The sequence below is a fragment of the Pseudochaenichthys georgianus genome, chromosome 4 (assembly GCF_902827115.2).
Source record: "Pseudochaenichthys georgianus chromosome 4, fPseGeo1.2, whole genome shotgun sequence".
Taxonomy (NCBI): domain Eukaryota; kingdom Metazoa; phylum Chordata; class Actinopteri; order Perciformes; family Channichthyidae; genus Pseudochaenichthys; species Pseudochaenichthys georgianus.
The window spans coordinates 13571396-13591668 of NC_047506.1; the positions used below are offsets into that span (position 1 = coordinate 13571396).

Consider the following 20273-nt stretch of genomic DNA (forward strand, 5'->3'; position numbering starts at 1 on the left):
CTTTTAATAAGCAGGTACTCATATCATTAGCTAGAACCAGCTGGATCTGATCGATATGGACATAAACGCGAGTAAAGTATAATCTGACGGGAGAGAGAGATCAGCTGCTGCTGACGAGTCGACGCGCAGCTCTGCATGATCACATGCAGCGGTGAGCGGACAAAACACACACTTCAGGTTAGAATATCACACGTAGCTATTTTAATTACCTCTCAAACTACCTAAACTAGTTATAGATATGTTTAGTTCTACTGTCAGGTCACTCATTACTGGATCCGGGAGCTGCATGATACTGACGGGCTGTCAGGAGAGAGAGAGCGCTCCGTTTATTATTACCGTGTAAGTTACTGTTCACTTTTGAATAATGTAGTTAATCTACTATAATTAGTTTGTTTAATATCGAATCATATACATTTGTTTTAAAGCTCAATAAATAATAACAATACCTTTGACCTGCACTTTTCTAATTTGTCCGGAAGATTTAAACTGTAACGGACATTTTGACCGGCAAAATAATATTCTAATGGGAACTCTGAAGAGATGTACATATATGAACAATTTAAAGCTCTATGAAAACTACATCAGTAATCAATACCATGTGGAGAGCAAACAAATGCCACTTCTCAAGGCTTTTTAACACAGTTGGTCATAATGTGGACTGTGCTGTGTGCTGAAATCAGGTCTATTAAGTGTGGTCCAGTGTGTAGAATGCAACCAACGGATCACTCCTGCTCTCAACCTTGCCTTTCCAAAAGTGTCGGAGAACCTTGGGCAGGGATTGCCACATCAGTCGACAGAGCTTTACATCCAGACTGCAGAACTGTAATGCATTCAGTAAATGTAACCCGCAGCTATCCTCAGCTCTCTGGATATTCTATTAATGTCTACTACTCAAATGAACTCACTTACATTTTAAGCTCATGAAAAACTTCAACTTTGATTTAGCATTAAAGGTCCACTATTATACTGTTTCTCATCAATATATTATAGGTCTCAGATATATACAAAACATGTCTCTGAAGTGTTTGGCTCGAAACACCAAACAGATCATTGCAGCATCCCATAATACCCTCTGTTTCAGCCCTGTTTCAAAAGTGCTGATTCTCTGTCTGTTACTTTAGATGAAAATAAGGAGCCATCCCCCACACCCCTCTGAGAGATATTTGGTTAAAAAGAACACAAAGGTGCTCTAGGAGGAGATTCAGGTGATAAGGTGGGGGGGGGGGGGGTTACCTTGGTTGGTTATTGGCTAATGGTTACACAAGCCAAAAAAACGTTATGACATCATAAAGTGGCCAAAATCTGATCTGCTCATTTTCAGACAGGTTTTTATATAAATGGATCAGGACGAAAAGAGAGAGAATCTTTTTTCCTGAAACTTTCAGAATCTCTTAATACAGAGGGGACACATGTTTATGTATAACAGACATTAAAAAGTGGATTTTGCATAGGTGACCTTTAACTCTATGCATATTATTGAGGACATGGGTCTGCGCAGGGCTACCGCACAGGCAATGACCTCCACTGAAACTACAGGAAATACAATTCACACATCAACCAAACTGTTTCATTTTAATCAAATTGTAATGTGTAGTGTTAATCAAATGTAAATCTGATTTAGTTCTGAAAAACACTTGATGACCGATCTCTGTTTGTCTGTAGAGATCCTAGATGTTGCTAGACACATTTTGACAAAAACATTCAGAATCTTTCAATCCAGTCCTCTCTTACTTATTGCCTGCTTGAAAAAAACATTATTTTCACTGGTGCAATGAGCTCTCAGCCATACTCGTTCACAACAATATAGCTCTTTTAGTTGTTTCTCCCTCCCTGTGCTCTCTTGGCATATTAACACAGTTCTGTTTTTCAGACACATCCGGTGCTTGTTTATGGATCAACATTTTTCTTTTGGTTACCAATATCTTTGCCAAGACTCTGGGACTCCATCGTTGTGTGAGAAGAGACAGGAAAGCTCATTATCCACAATGCCTTCGGTTTCAAGTTTTTGACATAGGATCTAGTAGATAAAAGCCACCATGGTTGCAGAATAACGAAGTGGCAATACATAAGAATTCAGCTCACTTGCAGAGGAGATTGGCAGCACAAAATGACAGTATATCCACTCCTGAAGAATGGAGTGTCTTCATTCTTGATCCTCTTGTGTGAGCTATTGCTGAGTCAGTGTCGGGTCTCTGCTGCTTTGTGAGCGGTATTTTGGGCTCAGTTTTCTAGATTGTGCACTCTGTTTGTACCCCATGCCTTCCAAACACATCCACACACCTTCAATCCCCAACCACCATTACCACCCTGCGTAGTTGTATATAAATAGATTTCACACTGAGAACCACTGGCTTGGAAATTAATTCTGGTCATGCGAGAATCTGCCACAGTCTATCTCAGGGGTCTGCAACCTTTTTGACCAAAAGAGCCATTTTGCTCCTTTTTCCAAAAACATATTTCATAGTTTTTTTATTGTTATATCAGACAAAAACTACAGTTTTTTTGCATTTATTAGGCTATTTATTACATGATATAAAACTGTTAACCTCTAATAAGAAACAAAGAACTCTTATAAGGAGAATTAAAAATAATACACAGGCCTACTTTAAAATAAATTAAACACAGCACTTGGGGAGTCCTCTGCACATTTGAAGGAAAACAAATATTATTAAAATGGGCCCACTTTGAAATAAATAAAACATATAGCTGCACCCTAAATAGAGTTCAAGGTAGGGTAGGTAAGAATGGAGAAACCAGCTTGAGTGTGCTAGAATTTGAAAGTGCACAACCGGAAAAAATATGACTCTTCCTTCAGACTTTCTTACAGAGCCCCTCCTCCAACACACACGAACGCGCACATGACCAATGAGGGCACGAGATAAGTTTGTGCACAGATGGAAAGGCTGACAGGCAGGTAGTCCATCCAGTTACTCTAGCCGGGCCGGCTCAGATGATTGGTCGTGCTTTTTACAGCGCTACGGCTTCCAGAGATACATTTTTGTATGTATTTATTGTCAAAGCATTTAATATATTCATTGCTATCGGGACGTTAAGAGCATTCCATGGAATATAACAACAAGTGTTTTCTGAAATAAATTACATACCCCATTGAATTATGACTGAAGATCGTCAGCTGTCTTCCTCTCCCTTGTTGTTCCTCGATACGTAAAGGCTGCACCACCGTTGACAACTTCTCTCTACATATCAAACATACCGGTAAACCAGCATCGTTTGCTGTGAAAGCATATAACTGTCCACGCAGAATTAAATCCTGTGTTCCTCCGGTACTTTTCCTTGATTTATCCATAGTTCGCTCATCGAGCCGGGGGTCAGTTTATTCGCCTCCAAGAAAAGGCACTCGCGCGGGACCGTAGCAGGATGTGACGCATATTTTAGTTGACCTAATTAAAACAGTTTTGTTTTTTATTTATGTGTCACAGTATCACCTCAAAATACAAGATACGAAACATTTTCAACCATGCAACACAATATAAATAGTCCTACAAATACTTTTATTTTATTTCCTTCTTATTTTTGTCTAAGCTCAAGGGGGCCAGAGCAGAGGGCTTAAAGGGCCGCGGGTTGCCGACCCCTGGTCTATCTAATAAACATACACAGTGCTGCATGCTGAGATTCTATATCCATTTATTATACAAGCACACCCCGTCAAATTGGTTTCATTATGAGTATTCCATTTCCATAGCCATCCATCTATCTATCCATCCATTCATCTATCTATATGTCTATCCATCTATCCATCCATCCATCCATCTATCTGTCTATCCATCTATCTATCTGCCTATCCATCTATCCATCTGCCTATCCATCTAGCCATCTATCTATCTGCCTATCCATCTATCCATCTATCCATCTGCCTATCCATCTATCCATCTATATATATGTCTATCCATCTATCCATCAGGGGTGTAACGGTTCACAAACATTTCGGTTCGGTACGTACCTCGGTTTTTAGGTCACGGTTCGGTTCGGTACGTTTTCGGTACAGCAGAAAAAATTATCACAAAACATAACATATTTTTTTTTAATTATTATTAAACTGTGAATAATGTATTCACTCAAATAAATACAAAATATAATAAAATAAACATTAAGGTGCAGCATTTCGATAAACTGAAATAATCTGTATTTGAACTTTACTGTACTAGTACTCACAAAACATAAACTGTTAGTTTAGGGTTTTTAATTATTATTAAACTATGAATATTCACTCAAATAAATATAAAATATAATAAAATAAACATTAAGGTGCAGCTTTTCGATGAACTGAAATAATCTGTATTTAAAGTGTACTGTACTAGTACCTAAGCAGCCAGTTTGACATTATGACTTGCTTGTCATTGTATTTTCATGTTTTTTTAAAGAAAGATGAACTTGTCCACATTGCTTGCTGAAAGGGCAGATCTGCTGGCACTAGCAATGTCTCCTGCCGTGGAGAACACCCTCTCGCTAGGGACAGAGGTAGCAGATACAGCCAGGTAGCGCTTTGCTAACATGGCAACATAAGGATATTTGCCGTTTGTAATAGCTTTGGCTCGGTCTGAAGTGTTTGCGAGTGGTGGAGGCTTAAATGCTAGTGGGAGTTGGGTTTGCACTTCAGTCTTTTGGTACCGGTGATATTCACGTTCGGGTGATGCCTTTTCAAATGAGTGTGCAAGTTTGATGTATTGCCAGCCGCGTAACCAATGTTAGTTGAACAATGCCGACAAACAGCTTTGGTTCGGTCCACCTGTCTTTGTCCGTCATCCTTGTACGTAACTGCGAAACCAAAATGTTCCCAAACCGGAGACTTCAATGATGCTGGAGGATTTTCGAGCTCAACTTTATCTGCGTTCGCCATTTCGACAGTTCCTCAAATTACTGATTACATTTGAACGCATCCCTCTGACCAGCTCGTCCAATGAAATGACTTACTTGCTCTATGACGCGTTGATCACAATGGGTGCAAATTACTCTGAATGCTGCGACGCAGCAACTGAGATTACTTCCAAAAAGTTGTTCACGTTCTCAATTTTTTACGTTTAAAGTTATATGCGTTCGGTACACTTCGGTACACACGTGTACCGAACCGAAGGGCCCGTACCGAATCATTTCGGTATGGGTACGTGTACCGTTACACCCCTACTATCCATCCATCCATCTATCTGTCTATCCATCTATCTATATGTCTATCCATCTATCCATCCATCAATCTATCCATCTATATATATGTCTATCCATATATCCATCCATCCATCTATCTGTCTATCCATCTATCTATCTGTCTATCCATCTATCTATATGTCTATCCATCCATCGATCTATCCGTCTATCCATCTATCTGTCTGTCTATCCATCTATCTATCTGTCTATCCATCTATCTATCTATCTATCTGTCTATCCCTCTATCCATCTATCCATCTATCCATCTATCCATCCATACAACTATCTTACCTTTATGCAATTATCCATGGCTTGTTGGCTCATTACCAATCTTTAGTTTAAACAACTTTACTTAATGTCCGACAGAATACCGTATCTCATTATAACTTATTTGCAATTACAATTTGTTCACGTCTTACCAAGAATACATTTCCAACAATGTATTTATTTACTACAATATTAGAGTACAGCATACAGGTATTTCAATGTTTCTTTGTTGATCGGAGTGGACATGTTTGTCGGATTCACTCCCTCCAGCTAATATGCCAGTCATGGTGTTTTGCTGCTTCTGCCTTTGGCACTGTTGGCTAACTACAAAGCACTGACATGTGCATTGAGCCAACAAATCTGTCTGTCTTCCAGGAAGTAGCTCTAACTGCGTTGGTGTGGTGCAAATGATGAATGGATGACTGGGAATAGACCAATATTTAATTTCCTGCTACCATGTCAGTATAAATGGATCAATGAGCTGTGCATTCTTCTATTTTAGAATGCAGGGAAGGTAACCAGGAGTTCAGTAGAAAAGCTAATGGCATTACATCTTCTACTCAGGGTTAAACTTGAAAGATATTATTCTAAATAAACCACTATCTTATCTTACCATAGGCTGCAAAAAGCCTTCAGCTATATACAGTGTATTAATATGTACAGTGTGTGTGCTCTGTTTGTATTCTTTGTGGACACAGTGTAAGTACTTCCCTCCATTTGTCTATTTCCAGCCAGGAAGTATGACAGCGGTGAATATCTTAACATCACCGGCATCACACGGGACCAGGCTGGAGACTACGAATGCAGCGCTTTAAATGACATCGCCTCTCCTGACACCAAAACAATGAAAGTCACAGTCAACTGTAAGTGTATCTCTTTCTTCTTCCTTACTCTGTTTTGTCCACGCTGGCCTTGCAGACACATGAAAGACAGCAGGGTACCAGTTTTTTTACCAATGATACCAGTGTCATGTACCTGGCGGTGCACTTCAAGAGAGTACACCTTCTAGAAGTTTGAAAAAGTAGAAAGCTAGGGCTTGAGGTTTCTCAATATTTAATGTGAGAATTCCCTTTTTGTCCGCGCATGTCGGTGATTAATTCACACTGAAGAAAGGTCTGACTGTTCTAAGCACTATTCTATTATGCAGGTAATGAGTCTTTCAAAAGAGTGAGGAGACAGTAATGAGGAGCCGGGGCATTAATGAATGATACTGGACTTTAGCTGTGGTGGTCATATGGAAAACACTGCTCGTAAGTATTGAGCAGGAATGGGTGCTTGACAATTATTGCCAGTTCTTCTCCTTTTAAAAGTGCTCATATACTTAACTCATATAACTGTTATTCATGGAGGTTTCTGCATAGATGCCCAGTGCTAAATCTCACTTTTGGCTGAGCTTAACAGGCAGTCGGCTACAGGGACAGGGTGGAGATGAAGAGTGAGTGAAAAAAAGCACTCTCCCTGGCCCAGTTACTGAGTCATATCCTGAAAGCTAATCATGCAAGTTTAAGGAAATAAAGATGGTTTATTTCATACACAGTATTTACATGAATGAACTCTTCTTTTAAAAAAAAAATACAATAATGGCTTAACTTTATTTCCACCTCTGTGAGTTAAGAAGTTATTCTGGCTTCGTTATAAAAACCAAGCCATTGTGGCCATTATTTCTCTGTAATGTCTGGCTCTAATGAGCTGGGTCTGAGAGTGGTGGATTTTTCGATGCCAGTTATTTATAGACCTTCTGAGACATGGGTTCAAGGATGAAAAGTGCTTTGACAACTGGGAGTGTCTTTATGCTGCAGAACAAAGGAGATATTCACAGTGATTGATAAGGCTTGTCATAGCTGGACGCCGTATTTTAAAGCGAGACAGCAGGGTTATGTGGGTTTAGCTTCCAAACTGAGGGAATTGATTAGGAAGACTTTCCTTGCTGTCAGACAAAGTCACCACAGAGTGAGCACCGGAGCGATACTCTGGATGGGAGTGGGCTGTAGTCAAGTGTTAAGCGCTCTGCCGGAGTTATCTGAGGCTGACAGAGCTACAGAGCTGTTCCTGTCGCTGACCTGCTCCTCGTCCTTTATGATTGAGCAGAATTGTCCAGATATATTTTTACTCCTTCAATAAGTCCAAAAGGTACTATGTTATATATTGGCTTCAAAAGAGGTTATAATGTCTGTTTAATATGATTTGTATATAACCCTGTTGCTATAGCAGTGATTTGGTAGTTGAAAAATGTCTAAAGGTGTCACGATCTGTCCGTGTTGTGTCTTGTCTTTTTCTGTCTTTGGTTTCCTGTTTTATTTTGTAAAGTGTTCACCCCCCGTTCCTGCCTGTTGCTTTCTGTCTGTTTTCCCTCCCTGATTACCCGATTGTGTTCACCTGGTGCCCCTGTGTTTTCTCCTCCCTCCTCACCTGTCTCTTGTTTGTTTGATTAGTCCTGTGTGTATTTAGGTTCTGTGTTTTCTGTTAGTCTTTGTGAGTTCCTTGTTGTAGTTTGACGTTGTTCACGGGGAAGAGTTCTGTTTTGCTCTGTCTGTAGCCTTGAAATAAAAGTAGTTTCAGTTCATCTGCATTTGGGTCCTGCTTGCCTCTCTCAACCCTGACAAAAGGAGGTCACTGTATGGGGTAACTCTAACATGACTACTGCCTTCTGGACTGAAGAATGGTTCCGTATCTCACCCAGTCTTTTGAAACACTTCACGTGCCTTTCTTTGAAATGCTATGTGGTATAATAAATACAATTTGGACAGTTGAATTGGATAAAAAAAAGGAGCAGCGGGATTTCAAGGACATTATATAAATAATGGGTTTTAAAAGGCAGAAGATGTAATCTTAAACCATAATGTAGCATTGTACTTATCATAAAAGATGGAAAACCTTTACACGTTTAAGTACATATACAATGTCTTTATGACACCTTTTTATTCTAATTAGATCTATAGTCATTAGATTATCAGCCTAAGTGTAAAAGCCAGAGCTCCCTCCTACTAAATTGATAAATGTTTCATAATTCTAGACGTCCTGTTTGAGCTATAGCCAACATGTAACTCGATAGTCAGACTTTTCTGTCCTCACAAGCACCTCACACATGAAAGGTCCCGTGTTTTATTGCTGCTGTTTAGCATTCCAAGTGCTGCGCACCTATGAGACCTGCATAAACAAAACACATCGCTGACATTAAGCTGCACAAAGCACCTTTAGTTGTTAAGACCTTCAAATGGCTCCGAGAGGTAGCTGTTTAAAAAATCTTAACTTTAATATGTCATAGCTTTAAATAGTGTTTAATATTTCTTTTTAATGGCTTTGCTTGTATTGTTATGAAAGTTTACTCACATCTCCCACTTGGAGACGTGCGACAATTGCTCATTTACAAAGAAAAGGGGCAGAATAGATAAATTAAAGTTGTCCACTGGAGCGGCTGATATGGCCACAGCAGGCGGAGCTGGATCCAGCTGGTGGCCACTCTTCACTGCCTCCTCTCCACCGGTGCAGTCCTCCCTCTGTGAAGAAAAGGGAGAAGCATTTGGACCATATCCCAATCCACTGTATCATTCATGCTTTACTGTCACACATTAAGCTATATTCACCCAGTGCCCAGGAGCGGGGGGTATTGATGAGGGCTCAATATGCCAAAAACGGAATTAAGATAAAGATGTGAGCTGACACAGAAACTCAAACAAGAGAGGATAATTACATAGCAAGAAGCAAGTAATGAACGTTATTAAAAGCAAACTACACTGTATGAGCACATGTTCATACAGATGTTTTACTCAGCTGACAACATCAGCCACTGAACTTCATAAAGGTTCTCCTGGGAGAATCTGCAGGTGTCAGTTTTAATGTCTTGTCAATCAACTACTGGAATTGTGCCAGTTGGAATATTTTTAAATACTCTTTGTTGGAAATAACCAAACAGAATGATGACTGAAAAAATGACTTTAGGTCTCTTCTTGTCATACAGTTCTTCCAGTTTCATTGGAGGTTGCCTAATTATGTAAGAGGCTTTAGTAGTGTACTGTCACTGTATCAGTATCAGCTTTGGTCCTCTCAGAGTATCATTCTTGCTAATTAAATCAAGTCATAAACATCAATCAGCCATGCCTGCACTATTTCTCTTTTATCGTTCTAATGAGCAAGCATGTGACACCAACATTTCATGGGTTAACAGTCTAATTAAATACATGTCCACACAATTTCTCTCTGCTTTCAAAACAAATTGTTTTTTTTAAGCTAAGAGTATAGTTGACCTCTGCAGGCTAATTACAGATTAAGGCCACTAATTAAAATAAGCAAACCAAAGTAATGAAAACAAAATTAAGCTCTAGCATTTTAAGAGTTGTACTGTAATAACACCAGGCAGTCCATAACACTAAGCCTGCCATTTGGCTTTCTATGATACGATGATTTGGAGGCAGAAGGTTTCAGGCATTGTCATTGTGCAGCCTTTTCTACAGTACGTGCTAAGTCCAGCACATGTAACCTTTGCTGGAATTATACAAAGGCTTAAAAGACTGGCATGCCTTTGTCTCTTGTCTTTATACTTCTGGTGATGAATGGATGACGCCTGCATACTAAAACAGCGGTCATCCAGAGAGTGATATTAGAATCAGATTGGCTCAAAAGCCCTGCTTGACTAAAGGATATTTCAGGAGTGATTTTACCTGAATAAATCTGATCTCTGACCTACTTTTTCAAATGTACATATTCATCTTCGCTGCAGGTGGGTGCCATTATTGGCTGGAACTCTCACTGCACAGTGTGACACAAAGGCATACATATCACATCTAGGTGTCTAAGTCAGAGGGATAAATGAGAAGGAAATAACCGTGGAAAACCTCCACCTGAGATAAAAAGCCACTGTTTGATGAATTAATGAAGCCACCTTGTTGTAGAATGAAGGTGTCCATTACCAACTACATACACATAGAACAGTAATGAAAACCTGTTTCTTTTTCAAGCTGGGAAATCAAAGATGTCTGACCTTGCTTTGTAGTTGAGGCGGAGAGAGCTGTCGGCTCTCACTTCTTGTTAGATGAGTGACACTACAGAGGTTGAGCATCATGTTGCAAGATGGGTTTTGGCAGTTAGCACAAACTTTAGTTACACATGGAAGGTACGTAGACAACCAACTGTCTTGTTTTGCTACATTTCATTTGCTCGTCACTGTTTTAGGTGCTTCATCTAAAGCCGTCTGGAACCATGGCAGATGTTCAGATCGTCTCTCCATCTCTCCAAGTAATAATCACAAAGCTGCCGCAAGTCAATTTGCAGGAAATAAATGTGTAAAGAAGACGGTCGATGCCATGTTAGCACCACAGATGTTTGAATTATTGATGCAGAGCAGGAAGATCCTGGCTTTTACTAGATATTTGTCTCTCTTCTAATTTATGTTTATGCAAATTGTTATTATTATTATGTAACCGCCACATTTCTGAGAAAGTTAGAGCAGAATATTTACGGCATTGTCTTTGCACCCATTTTGAAATGGGTACCTCTTGACACACTATTTTTTACTTTTTTTCTGTGTGCTTTCATGCTGTTTGCTGAGAGAATCTGTATGATCTCATCCATTCCTTTCTCGGTGTAAAGCTCAGGTCTAGTACTGCGCTGGCGTCTCTCCCTCTTCAACATCACTTGTTTCTCTTCACGGCAAGGTTGTACTTGCTTTTCCGAGTGAAGCGATGCCCTGTATGCTTTTAAGTTTGCCAGCCATTTATACGCCTCCTTCCTCTTCCAGCAGCCTGCAGCTGTGAATCCAGCTCACATATTGACCATAGCGTGTTTATAAAAAGAAGAGCACCTCACCTTCTCTTCCGCTAGCAGTAATTGGCCAAACAAAACTGTGATCATTTTTTATTAATTATGAGCATGCACATTAGACATACTTTAAGCAATTACAGCCAGTGCTGATGGAGTTCTGGACATAATTGAAATGCAGAGTCATACTGTGAATACTTCAAATTCTTTACATCACCTTGTCTTTTGTTTGCTCCAACCGTGCCTTTCCCGGGAAAGCACCCGGGCCTGTTTTGAATTCAATCCCTGCCCGGTTAGATACTCCCCCTACATGCCCCTCGCACGCCCCTGACAGAGTTGTTCAGGGGAGTCACGGCCATCTCTGATAAATAAGAGGTGTACTCGTGGCCAGGAGATACATCTTCATGACCCCCTGTATTAGAATTATTACAGTATGTCAAGTCATGATAAGAAAGTAAACAACTATTAGTGGGGTGTGAGAATGTGTGTACAACATTAGCATTTCTTATTGAGAATCATTGTGCAATATAACATTTGCATAGCTGTACACAGCATTTACATTTATGTCCTTCATATTGTGTGTGTTTGCGTGAGTGTGTGTGCGTCTTCTTCAGTGCTGGGTGGATTGCACTGGTGGATCAAAGGTACGATAAATGTTCATTGTAGTTACATAAAAACTAGTATTGGAGTATTTAAACATTAGAGAGTCTCGGTTGAACATTTGTCGACAGTTTGCGGTATCCATTGAAATACTGTGGCTTACAATTCAAAAGAGAAGGCTTCCTAGAATTAGATTCTGATCCAACCTAAGTAGAGTTAAAGCCAGTACCCTCGAGCTGTTTGGATGTAAATCCATCCCTCTTCATCTCTCCAAAGCTCTCGTCTTGATTGCTATTTGGATTCCTTGCTGTGTGCAGGGCATGAATAAGTGAGCATAATCTTGATCTTCTGCAGAATAAATGTTCTTGCTAGTACTGTTTAAAACAGATTGACACACAGAAACTTCATATTTTAGCTTGGTCTGCAATTTTTTTGTTACTAGTCTGAATAACTTCATAACAAACAACCAACCTGATCTCACCAGAATGCGTGACTCCACCACGACTCCTTAACACCGCATTGCGTGGTGGAGTCACGAACTTCGCTACATTTACGTGTATGCACCACGCAAATAACCCCAATGTAAAGTGAACGAGGCTCCTTTGTCGTGGGGCACACATGCATTTCTACAACGTCCAGCAGTGAGCTTTTATTCTATAAAACGTTTTTAAAATCTACTTTATAGCTTGTAGTAACTCACGGGAGGCTTCTTTTATTTTTATTTTTATTCATAATAATTTGTATTTTTCATCAGAATGTATTATGCCAACCCTGTCTCGTAAAAATTACGTTCCCACAGAACTAAACTGCATTCTCAATTACCTTTAGCGAGAAACATATTTTCTCCCACGTTACGTTCGTTATGAACGTATCTCAAATACGTTTATTTTCTGTATATCTTCTAGAAACATATTTTCTCCCACGTTACGTTTCTTATGAACGTATCTTAAATAAGTTTATTTTCTACATATCTTTGCCATTTATTGTCTTGCTTATAATAATGATAATAGTCATTTATAAATATCATTTTAGAGCACACATTTGAAAGGCTGTAATTTTGCCAGCTGTTACTCTCATGAGCGAGGCAGAAAATAATAGTTTTAACATGCCAAAAAGCTGCTGTATCGTTTATTGCACCTCAAATATTAAAACAAATCCAGAGTTACGTGTTTCTGTACTTCCTATAAGAAGAAAGGACAGTAACAGAAGATCTCTGTGACGCCAGATGTGGTGTTGTTAATGTGATATGATATCCGAAAAACATTTCAGTTTAGGATGGCCGAAGACACTACACTACCCATAATCCCCAGCTATCGTTTGGGACTACAGTCCCGTTGACAAACCCCGTGATTAATCGTCAAGCTCTGGGATTGGATGTTGGAGTGGCAGTGCGCCAAGGTTACGCCGAAACCACGGCAGACTATTCAAAACTGGACTTGAACGCCCCCCCAGAACTACACATGCTGGTTTGTGTTTTGCAAAATGTTCTCTATGGCACGTCTCTACTGAGAATTGTAGTTTTAAAAGACGTTTTCGTTTTTCCCAAAATTAGAAGTTGACAGTATTAAACTGTGTACAGCCCTGGAGGTTAGACGATAGGAAACACATTGGTGTGTACACATTTAAAACATGTAATTACTAAATGGTTGAAAATCGCTTGTATCCATAATGGGCAGCATTAATATATACCCACATGACAGCTCATTGTTATTTTGTAATTCTACTCCACTACAATTCAGAGGTTAACCTGGTATTTTTACTCCACTACATTTATTTTAGTTACTTTGCAGATTCTGATAAATGATGTGAAACATAAACAACCCTTAAAACTGAGTAAAATTCAGGAAAGGTGATTGTCAAGTGCCAACAATCAGGAGAGATATTTGATAGTTGGTGCTTGAGAAGACTAAACATTTATCTGCAGATCTCTATAAAGTATATTAATTACTCGTTATTCTCTACTAATAGTTAATTAAAAACTGTATATAATTGCTATTTTGCACATCCCTTTCAAGATTTCAAGATTTTCTAAGGTTTATTGACATATAATATACACAACTACAGTGTAGTTATGCAATGAATGAAACACTTGGGTCACAGGTTCCTCAACAGTGCATTACAAGACATCTATCAATATGTGTGAATACCTCCACCATTAAACTGTCAAATTCTGCACATTTCTTATACTATCTACATACATAAGAGTATAATTCATATGTATAATATCAGTTAAAATAAGTGCTTCAACATAGTTAACATTGCAGGAAAGCAATATATTAGACGTTAAGTACTTTGTCAGGCTTAATATTTATCTGTAGATAGATACCCCCAAAGCTTTTTTCTTATTTGAAAGAAGACCTTGACCTAAAGTATTATTTAATGTTTAAATAAAGGTTAATTTGTTTGTCTGTTTTGCACATCCTCATATTAATATCTTTGTACATCCAGCACAACTGTTTTATTGTAGAGATCACTTACAGTATCTTCTTGATTTTTTATATTCTATATTTCTATCATTGACCTTCTACTTTCCCCCAATGAAAGTATGTACTCTTAATATTTTTTTCATCAAATAACATTATTCAACAAAAATAATTCAATAACGTGCTTTAACCACTAGGTGGTGCACACAAGGTACACACAGCATACTAATAATAACTTTGTATTATTAGTGTAGGACACTTATGTATGTATAACATCTGAAGATGTGCAGTTTTCTTCATGTTTTTACATAATTGTACAGGATATTGCTATACTATTTCTCATGTTTTACTTCTACACATTAATATCTGATTTGTAAAACATCACAGACAGAAAGGCATATCCGTCATTTAATGGTCAGTTATTGAAATGGTGATTCCCTAGATGTCACCCAAATCCCCTGACTATTCTCTCAACTCAGTATTTACATTCTTATATTCAAAGAAAAGCATTCCTTTTCTATCAGCTGTGCACCGTTATGGTGTAAATATAACCTATTTACCAATTGGATCAAATATAAAAGTCAGCCAAATACTATTGATACTGCAAGGAGATGTATTTTGTGAAAAGAAATGCAAGATGTTGTTTAATTGTTGATATATTTATGATCCACGTCACATATTCAGTTTTGGCGGCAGTTCTTCAAGTTTGTCCAGAAGTCTTCTCATCAGGGCTCTATAAATAAAGAACTACGGCAGATGTGTAATAAGTAATGCAGCCGAACCGTGTATTACAATGCCGTTATGTGATGACTTCCAAAGAGAAAAGCAAGAACACTCGGAATAAAGTATTTTTTTTTTTTTTTTTAAATGTTTTCGGATATTATATCGCATTAACATCATATCCCAACATGCATCGCGGCTAAAACATCCAATCAATGAGCTTCAAGCTGAGGATCGTGGGTAATATGTTCAGTGGGTTTGTGGTGTGTATCGCTCGAAATGTCCCGTATAGGCCTACATCTGTTTCCGGTGACTTTATTTATGGCTAAAAAGCATGCTACAAAGCATGCTAAAAAGCCCAATATTATAGAATTAAACGAATAAATAAAAACAAGGATAATTGTGTGTTATTAATGAGTAAATAACAGTGTGTTATTTAGAAAAGAATAACAAATTAGAAGGAAAAAAAAGATTTTCTTTTCCTCACAGACGGGAAAAAAAGTCCGACATTATACGATTTAAAATAAAACAAATAAATAAAAAGATAAAACACTGGCCTGTAATTACGTTAGAATACATAGAATGGTTTTGAATAATAGATGAGAGTAAAATCTACGTCACTTTACAGCCCTGCCCACTTTTGGGGAAACCAACACTGTCATTTCAACCGCGATCAAGCCTGAAGCCACAGAGATCTTCTGTTCTCATTAATAACACTCCGTTCGATGTCTCACTATGGGATGCGCCTCAACGCGTATGCAAACAGAAGCATCAATCTCATTACGCCAATCCTGATTGGCTGGGGATCTTGACGTCTACGTCAGGGAATCCACCCACCCTTTAAGTAGCTTGCGCTACGTCGCAGCGTCATTCAAACACCTCTTCTCGCTTCAGAGCACATCTCGAATATCAGTAGCCGGGCTAGCTTAACGGTCCACAGACTGAACCCAAGCTAACATTCGGTCGACGGGCGCTTGCCGGTTACTTTTTTGCTTTGCAGAAGAATTTAACAAATATTAACACACCAGTTAATATTGTAATCTGCCCTGCCATTTTTTCTTTCGAAATAACGGTAAGGTTTGATTTTTTTCTTCAAACAGTAACATACCTGTTGCTAGTTTATCCCTCCGCGCCGACACCACGGCAAACGGAGACGGACTCTTCTCTCCCTCACACCAGAGGAGACGGAGATAAGAAAGATATTAACACACCAGTTAATATTTTTTAAAGAAAAATCTACCCCGTCGTTTTTTCCTTTCGGAATAACGATAAGGTTGGATTTTTTCCGGTAACATACCTGTTACTAGCTTGTCCCTCCGCGCCGACACCCCGGCAAATGAGGATGGACCCTTCTCTCCCTCACACCAGAGGAGTTGGAGGCTCGGCTCTGCGGCTGCGGGTTTAGGATCTCGGGCACGGACTCACACCAGGTCTGCTCGTCCTGCCTTGGGCTGGAACACGCCCAGGAAGCTATCGATACCCCCGGTTCGTGCGGGCATTGTGCCCGCTTCACCATCAAGAGCCTCCGCTGACTGCTAGCGCGCCAAGCTAGCCGACTCGGATGAGCACGGAGATGACATCTTCGTTTCATCTGCCCAGGCTGCCAAGCCGGAGGCGATGTCCGCTCCCCTGGGCGAAAGCACACCAGCTTCGCCCTGCCTCTGTATGGACTTGCAGACCGTGTGCCAACGTGCTGCCGTCCAGGCTGGACATCCCCTGGCCTGAAGTGGCCAAGGAGACCTCCAGATCTCGCTATGAGGGGAAGAACTTGCCCCAAGCAGCGAGGATGAGGAAGCAGCTTCTCCCAGTCTTTCCAGAGATGCTGGACGAGGTGTCGGTCTCGTGGAGAGACCACCCTTTCAGCAACAAGGCCCCAATCCAGGGTGCCTCCTCTTTGGACTGTGTCGGCATGGAGAAGCTCGGCCTGCTCCGCATGCCGCCCATGGAACCGCTGGTGGCAGCCCACCTCCAACCGCGGCTGGCTTCGGCACCGAGCAGGAACCCCACGCTACCGGCAAAGGCAGACCGCTTCCAGTCAGCAATGACCGAACGAGCCTATAAAGCCGCAGCTTTGTCCGCCAGGGCGCTCAACGTCTCTTCGCTGCTGACCAGGCGGAGCTCTGCGAGGACATGACGATCAAACCTGAGCCTGCCGTGTGGGACGAAATCGCAGCGATCACGGACATTTGCCTCTGTGTGCAGCGCTGTGCAGTCCAAGCCACGGGCAAAGCACTGGGGATAATGGTGGTACAGGAGAGAGCCAGGTGGCTTACCCTGACGAACCTTCCAGACCGGGAAAAAGAGGACGTCTTGGACATGCCTATTGTTCCCGAGGGCATATTTGGCTCCGCTCTAGCTTCGATGCAGCAGCGGTGTGAATCCAAAAAGAAGGAGGATGAGGCTATCCAGCTTTGTCTTCCCCGAAGGGTCCAGCCGCCGCCTTCAACGGCCCTGCGGCAGTCCTTCGCTCAGGCTGCCTAACGTCCTGCCCGTTTCAAGATCCAGAAACAGCAGAGGCCACAGCCCGCCCCGGGTCTCCAGCCCAGTCACGAGTCGAGGACGAGCTGGCCAAGAAAGTCTCCCGTTCCGGCAGCAGCCGCTCAGGCACAGCCGGCCCAGACTTTCAGCCACCAGACGAGGAAGAAGAAGAGGGCGGCCTGACAGCCTCCTCTCCTCTCCTCGATAAAGGAGCTGGAAGTTCCCTGTTCTCCAGCTCCAGAACACGTTTCAGTGTTAGATGCTCATGTGTTTCTGGGGTGCAACCATGCCCCCATCTTCCCGCCGCCTCGAGTGATGTCAGAACGTCATCCTCAAGTTCGCGCCATGAGGGAAATGTACTTAACATCAACGACAGCAAGCTCCATTGCTCGTTTAAGTCACACAAACACATGTCATCACTATTGTCTTATAATAAATCATTTTCCACTGTCGTTTCAAGGCTTAAAGCCAAGGGCGCAGTCAATACAAATGAAAAGAAAGACAATACAAACAATAAACAGTCTGACGTCTACCCCCCTTCTAAGAGTGGCTGCTACCCCTCTCAGAAGGCGGACGATGGACAGGGCTGTGAAGGCATCACCGCCACGCGCATGTGCAGTGTCGACCGGGGTTGTCAACCTGGGGTAGCACCGTGTTCAGACACTAGAGGGCCCCATAACACAACAAATAGAGACACTGAGGGCAGACGACGGCTTTGAGAAGCGAAAAGTGGAGGATGCTCACAGATTCTGCTTGGGTTTTCAAGACAATAACACAGGGTTACATACTCCAATTCGCTGTCACCCCCCCTCACTTTTCGGGCATTCTGCATTCGCAAGCCCGGGGAGAGTCGGGCCATATTCTAGAGCAAGAGATCCTCTCGCTACTAGACAAGAAGGCTATATCTAATACCCTCCGAACAGAGTCAGAGCGGCTTTTATTCCAAGTATTTCCTCGTTCCCAAACGGGGAGGGAATGGGATTTGGCCTATACTAGATTTGAGGGCTCTGAACAAATATCTCAAAAGATACAAATTCAGAATGCTCACTCACACATCTCTGTTGCGTCTCGTGCGCCAAAATGATTGGTTCACATCAGTCGACCTGAAAGACGCGTATTTCCACATCCCAGTATATTTTCCACATGAGCGGATATATTTTCTGTTACGAGTACAGAGTACTTCCCTTCGGTCTGTCTCTCAGGCCACGAGTGTTTGTACGGTGTACGGAAGCCCCGTTAAGACAACAGGGTATTCGCCTGGCAACTTATCTGGACGATTGGCTCCTTCTCGCACAGTCGGAGCAAGAGGCTATTACGCAGACGAATGTCCTCGTAAAACACCTGCTCGACCTGGGTTTCGTAATAAACACAGAAAAAAGCATGTTGTTCCCAGCCCAGACTGTACTACGCCTGAATTCGGTGCCCTTTACAGCCCGCCTGTCAACAGAGAGAGTGAAAGCCTTCAGGGCTTGCCTCGCTCATTTCCAGCCACACAAATATGTTCTCTTCAGATCATGTCTGCGGTTACTGGGGCTCATGGCATCAGCCATCCTGGTGGTACAACTGGGACGCTTACACATGAGGGAGTTTCAGCGCTGGGTAGCTGCCCTCAGACTGGACCCCGTGCGTCATGGCGCACGGGGTCAGAGTGATGGTCACTATGAAAGGCATAATGGCACTGCGCCACTGGCTGCACCCGACTTTTCTAGTACGGGGTGTGCCTATGGGTGCTGTCCTATCGCGGAAGGTGGTCACCACAGACGCATGTCTGACGGGCTGGGGGGGTATATACGAAGGTCGACCTGTGAGGGGTCTCTGGAGCAGGGACCTCCAACGGTCACACATACATTATCTGGAGCTTTTAGCGGTGTTCCTCACCCTGAAACGCTTTCTGCCTTTTCTCAGAGGACATCATGTCCTTGTGAGGACAGACAACACGACCACAATATCGTATATATAAACCGCCAAGGGGGTTTGCGTTCTCTCCAGTTACACACGCTGGCACGCAAACTGATCTTATGGAGCTGTGGACGTCTCCTCTCTCTGAGAGCGACGCACGTACCAGGAGTGATGAACCTCGGGGCAGATCTGCTGTCCAGAGGTGCACCACTATATGCAGACTGGACTCTACATCCAATAATTGTGAGTCAGTTGTGGGTGCGTTACGGCCGGGCCGCGGTGGATCTGTTCTCATCAAAAGAAAACGCTCAATGTCAGCTGATCTTTTCAATGCGCGATTTAAACGCACCGTTAGGCGTGGACGCGCTCGCGCACGTTTGGCCTCCGGTCCTTCTGTACGCGTTCCCACCCCTGGCTCTGATACCCCCAACTCTGGCCAGAGTGAGAGAACAACGCCACACACTGATCCTAATAGCTCCACACTGGCCTGCAATGTACTGGCTGGCGGAGATATATCAGCTGCTGTGCAGGCAGCCGTGGCAGCTCCCGCTATGCAGGGACATACTGTCTCAGGCGGGGGGGACGATTTTTCACCCACACCCAGAGCGCTTGGCACTATGGGCCTGGCCCGTGAGTGGTATAACCTGAATACAGTGGGACTCCCTCAGAAGGTGATAAACACTATTCAGAGTGCAAGAGCTTCCTCCACCAGGTCCCTCTATGACTGTAAGTGGAGGGTGTTTGAGGAGTGGTGCCTTAAAAAAGGACACATCTCTTTTCAATGTCCTGTCGGGGTGATTCTATCATTTCTACAGGACCTGATTGATAAACACAGAGCTTTCTCTACGATCAAAGTGTACCTGGCTGCTATTGCTGCATGCCATGTGGGCTTTGAGGGAAAGACGGCTAGCCAACATTCCTTGTTCTGCCGTTTTATGAAAGGGGCTCGCTGTCTCCTCCCTGTTTCCAGGT

At 42.0% G+C, this 20273-nt stretch overlaps 1 protein-coding gene across 2 annotated transcripts in view; it reads left to right on the top strand.

Moving 5' to 3' along the window:
• Positions 1–20273, top strand: part of negr1 (neuronal growth regulator 1) — a 178935-nt gene that overhangs the window by 100809 nt on the left and 57853 nt on the right. For both annotated transcript variants that reach the window (XM_034080995.2, XM_034080996.2), the window contains exon 4: positions 6159–6290. In XM_034080995.2, the coding sequence (XP_033936886.1) occupies positions 6159–6290 (132 nt within the window). The remainder of the gene's footprint in view (positions 1–6158; positions 6291–20273) is intronic.